The sequence below is a fragment of the Staurois parvus genome, unplaced genomic scaffold, assembly GCF_062004578.1.
Source record: "Staurois parvus isolate SC_StPar_1 unplaced genomic scaffold, SC_StPar_1.0 ptg003226l, whole genome shotgun sequence".
Lineage (NCBI taxonomy): Eukaryota > Metazoa > Chordata > Amphibia > Anura > Ranidae > Staurois > Staurois parvus.
In genome coordinates, this window is record NW_028321022.1 from 27,548 (window position 1) to 44,349 (window position 16,802).

Consider the following 16,802-nt stretch of genomic DNA (forward strand, 5'->3'; position numbering starts at 1 on the left):
GTGGATGAGGTGATAAAGGTATAAAGATTGCGCACTCACCAGATACGCAATCCAAATGCGCATTCAAAACAGATAATCCTAGGGTCCTCATACGGATCTGGTCAGATCTGGTCACAAAAGCCCCTCGCCACTTGATAGTGTTGCCACACATAGAAGAAAAAAGGCCGCTCTGCAGACGTAAAAGGCTCCCACCGGAGCCCAAAGAACAAAAGGAGGCCAAATAGTGTGATACCTTATTGGCAAGGGGTATTTATTCCCCACACAATACAAGCAGGGGCAGGAAAGATACTGACCATACAAAGATTTAGCAAATGGCCGCCGGCGCGACGTCACACCGCTGTAGCCGCTCCCTGACGCGTTTCGTGCGGAAGCACGTAGTCATAGGGGGTAAGCTAACCCCCTATGACTATGTGCTTTCGCACGAAACGCGTCAGGGAGCGGCTACAGCGGTGTGACGTCACGCCGACCGGCGCCACGAGGGCCCCGGTGGCCATTTGCTAAATCTTTGTATGGTCAGTATCTTTCCTGCCCCTGCTTGTATTGTGTTTTTTTGGGACTAAATACCCCTTGCCAATAAGGTATCGCACTATTTGGCCTCCTTTTGTTCTTTGGGCTCCGGTGGGAGCCTTTTACGTCTGCAGGGCGGCCTTTTTTCTTCTATGTGTGGCAACACTATCAAGTGGCGAGGGGGTTTTGTGACCAGATCCGTATGAGGACCCTAGGATTATCTGTTTTGAATGCGTATTTGGATTGCGTATCTGGTGAGTGCGCAATCTTTATACCTTTATCACCTCATCCATGAATCCAGGCATTGGAGTTCTTTGAAGACTCTCTTGGGTTATGGACTATACTCATTATTTATAGTCACCTTTTTGCACTTTAACAGCACCTTTACATTTGGTTTATATAAATGTGTATTTATTTAGTTAGCGCTGCACCTCCCCCCCTTTTTATGTATTCTTACTATTATGCATTGCAGCACCAACACATGGTATAAGCTACAGTATACAGCAACACCCATGGAATGGACTGATCCCAGCCTGGCTACAGGTTGTTTAATTATGATGCATAATAGGAAATATTACCGCCCCCTTCTACCAAAATGCTAAACGTGACGTTTTGCTTTTAAAAGAAAAAAAAACAAATGGGGCAAGACATTTTAATATTCTTTGCAATATGGAAAAAAAGACGATTTACACAATTACGACAATGTTAAAAAAAAACAAAAAAAAAAAACCCTAAAATAAGAACCCCCGTTCAGTCTAAGCTCTCCAACTCCTGCATTAACGTCTCTTTCTCCTGTTCCAGTTCCAGGGCGCGCTGATGATTCTGCTGTAAGCGATCTTCCAGCCACTGTAGGAGCGGCCCGCTAATTGCAGACATTTGACCACATAAGTTCTTCGTAAACACTGCAAGAACAGAGAATCCAACATATAAAACCTCTAGAAAGTTGCCGGCGTCTTTTTAACCCCTCACCAGCCGCATACAAATTCATAAACACCGAAGTTTTACACAGGCTGCCCAGTCACTCTGGCTGCTGCCGTAATCAGGAGTCTGTCCTACCGGTTTCTTTTTCTCTCCTCTTTTGGGGGCTCCTGACACAGCTATATCGCTGACATTATTGGGGGGTGGGCTCCTGACACAGCTATACTGCTGACATTATTGGGGGGTGGGCTCTTGACACAGCTATATTGCTGACATTATTGGGGGGTGGGCTCCTGACACAGCTATACTGCTGACAGCATTGGGGGGGCTCCTGACACAGCTATATTGCTGACATCAGTGGGGGGACTGGGGAATAATATTGGGGGTGTCCTGACACAGCTATATTGCTGACATCAGTGGGAGACGGGGGGGGACAATGTGGGGGGGGGGCTCCTGACACTGCTATATTGCTGACAGCGGGGGATAATATTGGGGGGGGGGGTCCTGACACAGCTATATTGCTGACATCAGGGGGGGACAATATGGGGGGGGGGGCTCCTGACACTGCTATATTGCTGACAGTGGGGATAATATTGGGGGGGGCTCCCTGACACAGCTATATTGCTGACATCAGTGGGGGATAATATGGGGGGGCTCCTGACACTGCTATATTGCTGACAGTGGGGGACTGGGGGATAATATTGGGGGGGGGGCTCTTGACACAGCTATATTGCTGACATCAGTGGGAGACGGGGGGGGACAATGTGGGGGGGGGGGGCTCCTGACACTGCTATATTGCTGACAGCGGGGGATAATATTGGGGGGGGGGGGTCCTGACACAGCTATATTGCTGACATCAGGGGGGGACAATATGGGGGGGGGCTCCTGACACTGCTATATTGCTGACAGTGGGGGATAATATTGGGGGGGGGGGGCTCCTGACACAGCTATATTGCTGACATCAGTGGAGGGATAATATGGGGGGGCTCCTGACACTGCTATATTGCTGACGTGGGGGACTGGGGGATAATATTGGGGGGGGGGCTCTTGACACAGCTATATTGCTGACATCAGTGGGGATGGGGGGGATAATATGGGGAGCTCCTGACACTGCTATATTGCTGACATCAGCGGGGGAGAGGGGGGATAATATCGGGGGGGGGGGGATCCCTGACACAGCTATATTGCTGACATCAGTGGGGACAATATTGGGGAGCTCCTAACAGCTATATTGCTGACATCAGTGGGGGATAATATTGGGGGGGCTCCTAACAGCTATATTGTTGACATAAGCAGGGAGAGGGGGTGTAATACATTGCAGCTTCCCAGGCCCAGCCACATTTGTTTGTTTTTTTTCCCCTTTTTGCACCTGATGATCCTTCTGATCACACTTCCTGTGCTGGGGTGACCACGCTCCCTCACAGACACCATCTCTATGGAGGAGCAGCATTGTCACTCTAGAACAGCCTCTCTCAACCTTTTCTTCACAGAGGAACCCTTGATATAACTTCCCAGTCTCAGGGAACCCGGCTAAAAATGACTACATCTACAATTCATGATACATTAGTGATGGTTATTGGGAAGGATCGCCCCCCCCCTTACAGATTGCTAAAAAAGATAAACGGTGTCAGTAGGAACTTACCTGAGAGGCAAAAACTGCCCATTGCTCAAAGAACCCCGAGCAACCTCTGGAGGAACCCTGGCTGAGAAACCCTGATCTAGGACATGATCCTGACCCCGATCTAGGACATGATCCTGACCCCGATCTAGGACATGATCCTGACCCCGATCTAGGACATGATCCTGACCCCGATCTAGGACATGATCCTGACCCCGATCTAGGACATGATCCTGACCCCGATCTAGGACATGATCCTGACCCCGATCTAGGACATGATCCTGACACCTTCTAAGATGGTAATAATAAAGGTTTATTTGTGGCTTAAGGAAATGGTTTGCTTTTGCTACACTTCCACTTAAAATGGACCAATGCGTGTGTTAATATTTTTGCATTTTACATGAAGTAACTTACCAGAACCGTTGTGAATCTTTGTGACAGAATCTAGATGTCCCAGACTAAAAAAAAATAAAAATCAATATAAATCATGTAATGCACTTCATGTTATGGTGTTTTAAGGCCTCATGCACACGGGGCATTCTTGTTCCTAGGGGTGTCACAGTTTTTATTCCTGCCTCTAACCTCCCCTCCTACGTGCCCATGCACACAAATGCTGAACCCCGCTGTGTTTTGGGATGCAGTGGCTGAATTCAGGGGATGGTAGAAATGAAGTGTTCACATCTTCAAAGTTGAGCCGCAGTGCGCTTTGGAAAAAGTGTCCTGTGTGAGTTTTGTGGCGTGCGATCCGCTTGGTTTTGGACATCTTTTTATATCCTTTTCCATCTTTATGAAGCTCCATTACCTTGTTACGCAGGACTTTTGACAGTTCTTTTCTGTTCCCCATGGCTCAGTATCTAGCCTAGTCAGTGCTTCCACGTAAGAGCTAACAAACTCATTGACTATTTATACACTGACACTAATTGCAATTTAAAGTCACAGATGTGGGACATTAACCTCTAATTGGCATTTTAACCCGTATGTGTCACCTTGTGTGTCTGTACCAAGGCCAAACATTCCAGGGGGTGGAGACTTCTGATCTGAGGGGCGGAGACTTTGGATCATGGCCATTTGGGTGATTTCTGTTATCATCAGGATTTAAAAAGGAGCCAAACTATGTGATAATAAATGGCTTCATACGATCATCATCCTTCAATAAAAGAGCATTTTTTGGCACGATCCGTCATATTTTCAATATCAATGCCAAAATTTCACAATTTCTGCCAGGGGGTGCAAACTTTTGAGCACAACTGTATATTACCATTTGTAGATGCTAACATTTTCACACAAACCAATTAATACACACGATTTTTTTTTTTTTTTATAAACCAATGTGTGTATTAATTGGTTTGTGTGAAAATGTTAGCATCTACAAATGGTAATATACAGTTGCAAGAAAAAGTATGTCATTGATGGGAAAATGAATTCCAGAGTTTATCAAGACATTTTGCAGGAAAACGTACGACCATCTGTCCTCCAACTGAAGCTCCGCAGAGGATGGGTGATGCAACAGGACAATGACCCAAAGCATACAAGTCATTCAACAAAACAATGGCTGCAACAGCACAGAATACGCCTTCTGGAGTGGCCCAGTCAGAGTCCTGACCTCAACCCCATTGAAATGCTGTGGCATGACCTTAAGAAAGCGATTCACACCAGACATCCCAAGAATATTGCTACACTGAAACAGTTTTGTGAAGAGGAGTGGTCCAAAATGACTCCAGATCCTTGTGCAGGTCTGATCTGCAACTACAGGAAACGTTTGGTTGAGGTTATTGCTGCCCAAAGGTTCACATACTTTTTCCTCCCTGCACTGTGAATGTTTACATGTTATGTGCAATTAAACCATGGCAACATCTAATGTTTGTGTAGTATTATGTTCAGCAGACTGTGTTCTTCTATTGTTGTGACTTAGATGACGTTCAGAGCACATTTTATGCCCAATTCATGCAAAACTCCACGTAATCCCAAGGGGTTCACATACTTTTTCTTGCAACTGTATACACTGGAATTTTTATCCTTTTTTTTTTTTTTTTTTACACCAAAGATGTCACAAAATACGTTTTGGCCTAAACTTTATGAAGAAATTTTATTGAAATGTTTTTACTGCATGTTTTGCAGCAAAAAAAAAAAAAAAAAAAAAAAAGTTTAAATTTATTTTCCCCATTTGTAGCGCAAAAAAACCCCCAAAAAAACCCAGTGGTGATGAAATACCACCAAAAAAAAAAAAGTCTCTATTTGTGAAAAAAAAGCTAAAAATTGCAGATAGGTTGCATGAACGCACAATTACCAGTTAAATTAGCGCAGAGCTGTATAGCAAAAAATAGCCTGGTCATGGGGGGGTAAATCTTCAGGAGGCCACGTGGTTAGAGATGAACTTCAAGAGAAGCAAAATCCAATCACTACCAACTGAATGCTGTTAGTGGGACTCAGCAAGTCCTCCCACTACTGGCTGCCTGCGGGAAACTAGAGGAGGGGGCGGAGACCAGACCAGTCACCTCGCACAAGGAGGGAGAGCAGCACTGAGCGGTCTGTATTACAGGAAGCTCCTGCACTGATCCAAACCATGAAGAATACACACGGCTCTTGTATTTGGGTAACGAGCTCAGCCGGGATTTTCTCCGCATACCTGTGTATTCTACGATAGGCATCTTGCTCTTCCTGGCAGAGGATTCTGGGAAGTTCCACAGCCGACTCCAGACACACTTTCCGGATGGTTTCCTGTGGAACCACGTGAAGTGGAATCTCTATTCTTTCATACCTGATAAAAGACAGACAGAAGTCAATGTACCGTCACAAATCCTAAACAAAAAGGTCAGGTTTTAGACCGCCCAGGCATTAGAGGGCGGATGTGTGGAAGAATGAGATGCTGGATTTGGACGATCGGAAGTTCGATCAGATCGGAATAAGGTGATTGTTCTGGTGAGGCCGCTCTCAACACACATATTGTTGGTTCACAAATGACAATTGAGAACAGAGGGCTCCAAATTGCGGCCCGGGGGCCAGATGTGGCCCTTTGCTTGCTTTTATCAGGCCCTTGGGGCCCCCATTTCCTCCCAGTGATGACACCAACACTGGGGCGCCATTCCTCCCAGTGATGACACCGACGACGGGGCGCCATTCCTCCCAGTGATGACACCAACGACGGGGCGCCATTCCTCCCAGTGATGACACCAACGACGGGGCGCCATTCCTCCCAACGACGGGGCGCCATTCCTCCCAACGACGGGGCGCCATTCCTCCCAACGACGGGGCGCCATTCCTCCCAACGACGGGGCGCCATTCCTGCCAACGACGGGGCGCCATTCCTGCCAACGACGGGGCGCCATTCCTCCCAACGACGGGGCGCAATTCCTCCCAACGACGGGGCGCGATTCCTCCCAATGACGCCAACGACGGGGCGCGATTCCTCCCAATGACGCCAACGACGGGGCGCGATTCCTCCCAATGACGCCAACGACGGGGCGCGATTCCTCCCAATGACATGGCGCAATTCCTTCCAATGACGCCAACGACGGGGCGCAATTCCTCCCAATAACGGGGCGCAATTCCTTCCAATGACACCAAGGATGGCTGTGCACAGCCATCCAGAGTAGTATGCCCGAGCCAACAGGGAGGCAGTCCTCCTCCTCATCGGAGATGCTCAGTAATCACTGGCTGGTACCTGGTGATTGACAGCTGCGCACGCACGCACGCACGCACGCACACACACACACACGATTTTGCGCATCCCTGCCGCCCTGTAGCAGTACTTCTGCTATAGGGCAGTTGGGATGTGGTTAAACAATCATTTTAGGTCTGAATATTACACAAAACCCCCCAAAACATTTTCTGAAAGCAGGAGACCCTAGAGAATAAAATAGCGGTAGTTCCATTTTTTTTTTTTAATTTCACACGATATTACCACAGAGGTCTAAAAAACACAAAATGTCGGTAAAAAAAAAACCACACTGAATTGAATTGTACAGCAAACAAAAGACAATAAATTAGCCCATTTTTGGTAAAATATAAAAGCTGAGGTTGTGCCGAGTAAATAGACACCCAACATACCATTGCTCTCACTCCAGTGTGTGTGGCGATATGCAACATGTGTACATTTTCATGCGTAGGTGCCCCGACACGTGCGTTTATGTTTGTACGTGCGTATAGGTGGGGGTGGGATGTGCTTGGGTCTAACTTAAAAAAAAAAAATTATTTTTTTTTTACTTAATTTTTTTTTTTCATCACATAGGGGACATAAAGTCCCCTATGTGATGATTTTTTGGGTGACAGGTTCTCTTTGAGACATGCCTGGTCTAAAAGTCCCTGCATGTCTTCTTTGGGCTCCATTAGATGCATGGCAATGCAAACCGCATTCCATCCATTGTATACAATTATGTGAGCTGTGACTGGCCCTGTCTGTATCATGTGACTGCCTTGACTAATCACAGCCCATCTGTATCATGTGATCAGCTTTGCCCAATCACAGCTAATCACAACAAAAGACTGAATGAATCCGTTTCATTCAGTAACAAGGATTGCAAATATCAATGAAATACATCGGTATTAGCAATCATGACATGAAGAAAAAAAAAAAAAAATCCTGATCCCTCGCCCAGAGTACACTGTATTGCTTTGGTCACAGTGTGTTGGAAAAAAAAAAAAAAAAAAAAAAATAGAAACATTTGAAAAAAAATAAAAAATAAAATTCAATTATTATTATTTTTACCAAAGAAATGTAGAAGAAAACATTTTGACCTAAAATTTATGAAGAAATGTTATTTATTTGCAAAATTTTATAACAGAAACGAAGAAAGTGCTTATTTTCAAACGTTTCAGGTATTTTGTTTTATTTAGCAAAAAGTAAAAAAAAAAAAAAAACTCAGTGGTGATTAAATACCACCAAAAGAAAGCTCTATTCGTGTGAAAGAAATTCTAATTTTTTTTTTTATATAGGAACAGTGTTGCATGACCGCGCAATTGTCATTCACAGTGCGACAGCCCTGAAAGCTGAAATTTGGCCTGGGCAGGGAGGGGGTATAAGTGCCCGGTATTGAAGTGGTTAACATCAGCGATTTGGCAGCCAGTCACACTGCCTCCCGCCCGTCATACAGTGTAATAACGGGCGCAAGGTGGTTCTCTCGTTCTGGGAGGACGTCATATGATGTCCTCCCATTCTAACCGCGCATGCGAGGCTCCAGGAGCGCGCAGCGCGGTGATCGTCGGTGCGCTGTGTCCCTCGGACACAGCGGATCACCAATCAACGGAAAGAGCCAAAGATGGCAGTTCGGTCATGTGATCAACGGTGTACAATCACAGCTGATCACATGTAAATAGGGAAATGCCGGTCATTGGCATTTCTCTCCTCTTGAGCTGTCACACTGACAGAGGAGGGGAGAGGTGAGCCGGTAATCGTCATTCCTCGGAGGGGACATTACCCTGATCATCAGAGCACTGATGATCAGTGTGCCCTGATGATCTGTCAGTGTCCATCAGTGCCAGCTGTCAGTGCTCACCCATGCCACCTGCCAGTGGCTATCAGTGCCACATCAATGCCACATATCAGTGCCCATCTGAGCTGCCTTTCATTGTCACCTATCAATGCCAGTCAGTGCTGCCCAACAGTGCCATATATGAGTGCTGCCTTTCAGTGCCCGTCAGTGCCCATCAGTGCCACCTACCAGTGCCTCATCAATGCCACCTATCAGTGTAGCCTATCAGTGCCCTTCACTGCAGCCTCATTAGCGTACATCAGTGAAGGAGAAAAATCACTTATTTACAAAATTTTATAACAAAAACTAAGAAAAAAACTTTTTCCCTCAAACTTTTCAGTGGTTTTTGGTTTAAGAAAAAATAAAAAACCCCAAGGTGATTAAATACCACCAAAATAAAGCTCTGTCACAAAAAAATGATAAATGATAAAAAGTTCATATGGGTACAGTGTTGCATGACCGCGCAATTGTCATTCAAAGTGTGAGCGCTGAAAGCTGGAAATTGGCCTGGACAGGAAGGGGGTAGAAGTGCCCGGTGGGCAGGAAGGGGGTAGAAGTGCCCGGTGGGCAGGAAGGGGGTAGAAGTGTCCCTGTAGGCAGGAAGGGGGTAGAAGTGCCCGGTAGGCAGGAAGGGGGTAGAAGTGCCCGGTAGGCAGGAAGGGGGTAGAAGTGCCCGGTAGGCAGGAAGGGGGTAGAAGTGCCCGGTAGGCAGGAAGGGGGTAGAAGTGCCCTGTAGGCAGGAAGGGGGTAGAAGTGCCAAGTAGGCAGGAAGGGGGTAGAAGTGCCCGGTAGGCAGGAAGGGGGTAGAAGTGCCCGGTAGGCAGGAAGGGGGTAGAAGTGCCAGGTAGGCAGGAAGGGGGTAGAAGTGCCCGGTAGGCAGGAAGGGGGTAGAAGTGCCCAGTAGGCAGGAAGGGGGTAGAAGTGCCAAGTAGGCAGGAAGGGGGTAGAAGTGCCCTGTAGGCAGGAAGGGGGTAGAAGTGCCAAGTAGGCAGGAAGGGGGTAGAAGTGCCCGGTAGGCAGGAAGGGGGTAGAAGTGCCCGGTAGGCAGGAAGGGGGTAGAAGTGCCAGGTAGGCGAGGGGTTAAAGGAAAACTTCACTCTCCCAATCAGAATTGATGATTTGTAATCCTTATGCTGCCATCATTAGTAAATAGACAGGAAAGTAGATCACAGTTACTGGTATTACATTTTTATTTTTACATTTCTTCAGTTACTTCCTGGTTTCCATGCCTAGGCAAATGATGTCATACATCCCAGGAGTCTTCATAGCTCAACCAAAAGACTGAGCTATGGGCAGATGGATTCCAGGAAGTAAATGCTACACGAATCATCTGCCCTTAATCAAGATGGCCACTGCCAGAAATGCCAGGAGAAGTTTTTCGAAATAATTTCTCATCAAAATAAAGCGTGGGGACATGGATGGATGGGGGAAGTTTACCTTGAATATCACAAATGAATTTAATAGCATTTGTTGGTTTGTGATGCTCAGAGGCCGTGTAGTCCCACTTTAAGCCGTGTAGTCCCACTTTAAGCCGTGTAGTCCCACTTTAAGCCGTGTAGTCCCACTTTAAGCCGTGTAGTCCCACTTTAAGCCGTGTAGTCCCACTTTAAGCCGTGTAGTCCCACTTTAAGCCGTGTAGTCCCACTTTAAGCCGTGTATTATTAGTATTCATATTATACAGGATTGATATAGCAGCAACAGTCTGTGCAACACTTTATCAATACAAGAGGGGTAGGAGAGTCCTGCTAGTGAGAGCTCACAATCTAAAAGGGGAGGGGCAAGAGATACAAAAAACCATTATCTGTGAGTGATGAGGTGATTGAGAAAGTAAAAAGTTCAGTTTTTAGATGGCTTCCTAAAGGCAGACGGGGTAGAAGATAGCCGGACAAATTGCAGTAGGGAGTTCCAGAACATGGCAGAGGCACAGGAGAAGTCCTGGAAATGAATATGGGAGGAGGAGAGAAGGGAGCTAGAAATAAGAAGGACTCAGGAGCACAAGACAGCCAGACAGATTGGGGTAGAAAGTTCCAGAGGATGGGAGAGGCTCTGGAAAAGTCCTGAAGATGAGCATGGGAGGAGGAGAGAAGGGAGCTAGAAATAAGGAGGACTCAGGAGCACAAGACAGCCAGACAGATTGAGGTAGAAAGTTCCAGAGGATGGGAGAGGCTCTGGAAAAGTCCTGGAGATGAGCATGGGAGGAGGAGAGAAGGGAGCTAGAAATTAGGAGGACTCTGGAACTCTCTGCCCCAATCTGTTTGGCTGTCTTGTGCTCCTGAGTCCTCCTGATTTCTAGCTCCCTTCTCTCCAGGACTTTTCCAGAGCCTCTCCCATCCTCAGGAGCACAAGACAGCCAGACAGATTAGGGTAGAATTTTCCAAAGGATGGGAGAGGCTCTGGAAAAGTCCTGGAGATAAGCATGGGAGGAGGAGAGAAGGGAGCTAGAAATCAGGAGGACTCAGCAGCACAAGACAGCCAAACAGATTGGGGCAGAGAGTTCCAGAGGATGGGAGAGGCTCTGGAAAAGTCATGGAGAAAAGCATGGGAGGAGGAGAGAAGGGAGCTAGAAATCAGGAGGGTTCAGGAGAACAGGACAGCCAGACAGATTGGGGTAGAGAGTTCCAGAGGATGGGAGAGGCTCTGGAAAAGTCATGGAGAAAAGCATGGGAGGAGGGGAGAAGGGAGCTAGAAATCATGAGGACTCAGGAGCACAGGACAGCCAGACAGATTGGGGTAGAGAGTTCCAGAGGATGGGAGAGGCTCTGGAAAAGTCATAGAGATAAGGGCGCTAGAGATCAGGATTCGGGAGTAGGCCACAGCCGGACAGATACGGGTAGAGAGTTCATGAGGATGGGAGAGGCTGTGGACAGACTGGGGTAGGGTGTTCAACAGCATGGGAGGAGAGAAGGGAGCTAGAAATCAGAATGACTCTGGAACTCTCTACCCCAATCTGTCTTGTGCTCCTGCGTCATTCTGATTTCTAGCTCCCTTCTCTCCTCCCATGCTCTTGAACACCCTACCCCAGTCTGTCCACAGCCTCTCCCATCGTCTTGAAACTCTCTACCCGTATCTGTCCGGCTGTGGCCTACTCTCGAATCCTGATCTCTAGCGCCCTTATCTCCATGACTTTTCCAGAGCCTCTCTCATCCTCTGGAACTCTCTACCCCATTCTGTCTTGTGCTCCTGAGAATGAGAGAGGCTCTGAAAATGTTTAGGAGACTAGCATGGGAGAAGAGAAGGGAGCTAGACATCAGGATTCAGGAGTAGGCTACAACCGGGCAGATTCAAGTAGAGCGTTCCAGAGGAAGGGACAGGCTCTGGAGACGTGGTAACGAATCAACACCTTTGCAGACCTCCTGATAGGCTGATGTCAAGGCACCCCTTAGAATTGTAGGCTGGGGCACAGCGTGAGGGCTTGTTCACACAAGGTGGTGCATCTGAGCATGAGCACTTTTTTTTTTGTGTGTTGCATTTTTTGAATAGGCTCCTCTATGCTCATGAAACATGCAAACAAGGAGACACTAGGAAGAGTCCTGATCATTACAAAACAAGTCCAGGTAAATGGGACCAACTACACCGTGACCTGGACACACGGGAACCTTCCTGGGCTGATCACCAATAAAAAACATTCATGACTTTTCTGAAAGCATTTCCACTTCATGGCATTTATTTTTGCAGAGAATTTCATGTTCACACAAAAATACTCACTCAGTGCTCTTCTGTGCTTGGACCGACTGGAAGCAGGTATACAAGATACGTCCTGTCTGGGGACAAAAACAAAAAGGGGAAATAAAATCAGAGGGACTGTCAAGTTTTTTTTTTTTTTTTTTTAACCACCTCCCGCCCGCCATATAGTAATATGACAGACGCAAGGCGGTTCTCTCGTTCTTGGGGGACATCATACGACGTCCTCCCATTCTCACCGCGCATGCGCGGCGATCGGTGGTGCGCTGTGTCCCTCGGACACAGCGGATCACTGATCACGGAAAGAGCCGAAGATGTCGGCTCGGTCATGTGATCAGCGGTGTCCAATCACAGCTGATCGCATGTAAACAGGGAAATGCCGGTTATCGGCATTTCTCTCCTCTCGAGCTGTCACGCTGACAGAGGAGAGCCGGTAATTGGCTTTCCGTGGAGGGGACATCTACACTGATCATCAGGGCACTGATGATCAGTGTGCCCTGATGATCAGTGTAGCCCCGGCAGTGCCACCTGTCAGTGTCCATCAGTGCCTTGTGTCAATGCACATCAGTGCCAACCAGTGCACATCAATGCCACATATCAGTGCCCATCAGTGCCACATCAATGCCACATATCAGTGCCTACCAATGCCCATCAGTGCCACATATCAGTGCCCATCTGAGCTGCCTTTCAGTGTCACCTATCAGTGCCAGTCAGTGCCGCCTAACAGTGCCTCCTATCAGTGCCATATATCAGTGCTGCTTTTTAGTGCCCATCAGTGATGCCTGTCAATGCCCATCAGTGCCACCTACCAGTGCCTCCTCATCAGTGCCCATCAGTGATGCCTGTCAATGCCCATCAGTGCCACCTACCAGTGCCTCCTCATCAGTGCCCATCAGTGATGCCTGTCAATGCCCATCAGTGCCACCTACCAGTGCCTCCTCATCAATACCCATCAGTGCAGCCTCATTAGCGCGCATCAGTGAAGGAGAAGAATCACTTATTTACAACATTTTATAACAAAAACTAAGAAAAAACTTTTTTTCTTCAAATTTTTCAGTGGTTTTTGGTTTGTTTAAGAAAAAATAAAAAACCCTGAGGTGATTAAATACCACCAAAATAATGCTCCATCTGTCACAAAAAAATGATAAAAATTTCATACAGGTACAGTGTTGCATGACCGTGCAATTGTCACTCAAAGTGCGACAGCACTGAAAGCTGGAAATTGCCCTGTAGGCAGGAAGGGGGTAGTAGCGCCCTGTAGGCAGGAAGGGGGGCGACAGCGCCCGGTAGGCAGGAAGGGGGGCGACAGCGCCCGGTAGGCAGGAAGGGGGGCGACAGCGCCCGGTAGGCAGGAAGGGGGGCGACAGCGCCCGGTAGGCAGGAAGGGGGGCGACAGCGCCCGGTAGGCAGGAAGGGGGGCGACAGCGCCCGGTAGGCAGGAAGGGGGGCGACAGCGCCCGGTAGGCAGGAAGGGGGGCGACAGCGCCCGGTAGGCAGAAAGGGGGGTGACAGCGCCCGGTAGGCAGGAAAGGGGGGTGACAGCGCCCGGTAGGCAGGAAGGGGGGTGACAGCGCCCGGTAGGCAGGAAGGGGGGTGACAGTGCCCGGTAGGCAGGAAGGGGGTAGAAGTGCCCGGTAGGCAGGAAGGGGGTAGAAGTGCCCGGTAGGCAGGAAGGGGGTAGAAGTGCCCGGTAGGCAGGAAGGGGGTAGAAGTGCCCAGTAGGCAGGAAGGGGGTAGAAGTGCCCAGTAGGCAGGAAGGGGGTAGAAGTGCCCAGTAGGCAGGAAGGGGGTAGAAGTGCCCAGTAGGCAGGAAGGGGGTAGAAGTGCCCAGTAGGCAGGAAGGGGGTAGAAGTGCCCTGTAGGCAGGAAGGGGGTAGAAGTGCCCTGTAGGCAGGAAGGGGGTAGAAGTGCCCTGTAGGCAGGAAGGGGGCAGAAGTGCCCTGTGGGCAGGAAGGGGGTAGAAGTGCCCGGTAGGTGAGGGGTTAAACAAACATGATATACTTACCAGCTCTGTGCTACAGAATTGCACAGAGCGCCCCTGATCCTCCTCCTCCTCCAGTGTTCCTGGTCCCTCCTGTTCTCGATGCGCCAGTGTAGGATGCCGCCTGCTATTGTGCATCCCTAGACACAGACAGCATGGCCCGGCGCACCCCCCCCCCGGCACCCTTGTCACAGGATTTGACTGACAGCAGCAGAAGTCAATGTATCCCACTACGTCAGCAAATCCTGAGAGACCTGGAAGTAAGAGCGGGAGCTACTATAGGCACAGCACGGGATTGAGGGAGGGAGGGGGCGATATTACTACCTAAACATTTTTTCCCTTAATGCAGGGAATGTATTAAAAGGTGAAAGATAGAAAAGTGATGGCAGAAAAAAAAAAAAACACCAACAAAGTGGTCCATCGAGTCTGCCTGTTTTTTTTCTATAACTACACGTTTTGTTAAGAGGGAGGAGGAAAGAGGAAAGAGGAGGGAGGAAAGAGGGAGGGAGGAGGGAGGAAAGAGGGAGGGAGGAGGGAGGAAAGAGGGAGGGAGGAGGGAGGAAAGAGGGAGGAAAGAGGGAGGGAGGAGGGAGGAAAGAGGGAGGGAGGAGGGAGGAAAGAGGGAGGGAGGAGGGAGGAAAGAGGGAGGGAGGAGGGAGGAAAGAGGGAGGGAGGAGGAAAGAGGGAGGGAGGAGGAAAGAGGGAGGGAGGAGGGAAGAGGGAGGGAGGAGGGAAGAGGGAGGGAGGAGGGAAGAGGAGGGAGGAGGAAAGAGGAGGGAGGAGGAAAGAGGAGGGAGGAGGGAAGAGGAGGGAAGAGGAGGAAGAGGAGGGAAGAGGAGGGAGGAGGAGGGAGGAGGAAAGAGGAGGGAAGAGGAAAGAGGAAAGAGGAAAGAGGGAGGGAGGGAGGAGGGAGGAAAGAGGGAGGGAGGAAAGAGGGAGGGAGGAAAGAGGGAGGGAGGAAAGAGGGAGGGAGGAGGGAGGAAAGAGGGAGGAGGGAGGGAGGAGGGAGGGAGGAGGGAGGGAGGAAAGAGGGAGGAAAGAGGGAGGAAAGAGGGAGGAAAGAGGGAGGAAAGAGGGAGGAAAGAGGGAGGGGAGGAGGGAGGAAAGAGGGAGGGAGGGAGGGAGGAGGGAGGGAGGAGGGAGGGAGGAGGGAGGGAGGAGGGAGGGAGGGAGGAGGGAGGGGAGGGAGGAGGGAGGAGGAAGAAGAAAGAAGAGGAAGGAGGAAAGAAGAAGAGGAAGGAGGAAAGAAGAAGAGGAAGGAGGAAAGAAGAAGAGGAAGGAGGAAAGAAGAAGAGGAAGGAGGAAAGAAGAATGATAGAACAACCAGGGTGTATTTATCACAAGGCAAACAAGGCATTTGCCTAGGGCGGCATTTTTCAGGGGGGCAGTACCATCCCCCAAAAGAAAGGATGGCAGAAGGTACACACGCAGCATGGGTACCAGGTGGGATCTGAGAGAGGCTGCGGTCTTCTTGCTGGTGTATGCAGAGCCTGACTCTTGTTCCCAGGGACATCCAAAGCTGTAAAGGGGAGTGTCTTCTCTCTCACCAGGGTGGGGGGAGATATCCACTGTATGGGGGGGCAGTGGTAGTGGAAGGCTCTCTAGAGTGGGGCTGGGATGTTGTTGGTCAATATCAGGCTCTCTTCGTGGGGGAGGGGGGTGTTGGTCAGTGTCAGGGTCTCTCTGTGGGGGAAAGCCAATTTTTGTGTTGCCTAGGGCAGCACGAAACCTAAATACACCCCTGAGAACAACAATATGTAATACACAGTGAGTAAAGGAGCCCATAAATGACTCAATTTTCTTTCCTGTCAGCATGGATGGAAGGAAAGAAAATTGCTCGATTCCCCCATCAACATAGTCAGTGCCTTTCACAGTCCTATTGTGTTCTGCCAGCAGGGGGCGCTAGGAGCCTTCCTGGTCAGCAGAACACGATTACTGCCAGCAGTAATCAAATGTAAAAATCTGACAGACTGGTTGTACCCAAGTGGATCCAACCATCAGCCTGCCCGTACATGGATTGAATCTCAGCTAGCCCCGGCTGAACTGGATGAATTTCCATCCATGTATGGCCCACTTAAGGGTGAAAAAGTCCAAATCCAGGTTTACTTTCAATTCAAATACATTGGTTAGGCCAGTGTTTCTCAACTCCAGTCCTCATGGACCCCCAACAGGTCATGTTTACAGGATTTCCCTCAGATGAAACAGCTGTGGTAATTACTAAGGCAGTGAAACTGATCAAATCACCTGTGCAAAATAATGGAAATCCTGAAAACATGACCTGTTGGGGGTCCATGAGGACTGGAGTTGAGCAACACTGGGTTAGGCCAAGCTGACCCAAATGAACTACTTACTGCACCACGTAATGCGCTTGCTGCGAGCACTGTGTAAGCTGTATGTAGACAGACAAAAAAGGTGCTACTACCCGACTAGGAATCCATGCCAGCGAATAGGTAGGTGCACAGCCCACAGTTGCTCATCTGTTGAAAGTCCCGAAGAAAAAATTGATCTGCACCACCGCCAATGCGCCCAAATCTTCCTTCATGGTATCGACCACAAAAAAATTACATCAAATACAGAAGGTTGACGCATTTTGGCTCCACAGCCCTTAGTCATACATGTTTTGGGTTCT

General features: G+C 48.9%; 1 protein-coding gene across 1 annotated transcript; it reads right to left on the reverse strand.

Moving 5' to 3' along the window:
• Positions 1-1,145: 1,145 nt before the first annotated feature.
• LOC149428464 (lys-63-specific deubiquitinase BRCC36-like) lies at positions 1,146-12,422 on the reverse strand. Its single transcript, XM_089667376.1, has 4 exons — positions 12,217-12,422; positions 5,670-5,801; positions 3,458-3,501; positions 1,146-1,409 (listed from the first exon to the last, which is right to left on the reverse strand). Exons 1-4 carry the CDS (start codon positions 12,408-12,410, stop codon positions 1,258-1,260), a joined length of 522 nt encoding a protein of 173 aa, XP_089523502.1. The 5' UTR covers positions 12,411-12,422; the 3' UTR covers positions 1,146-1,257.
• Between the last annotated feature and the right edge of the window lie 4,380 nt (positions 12,423-16,802).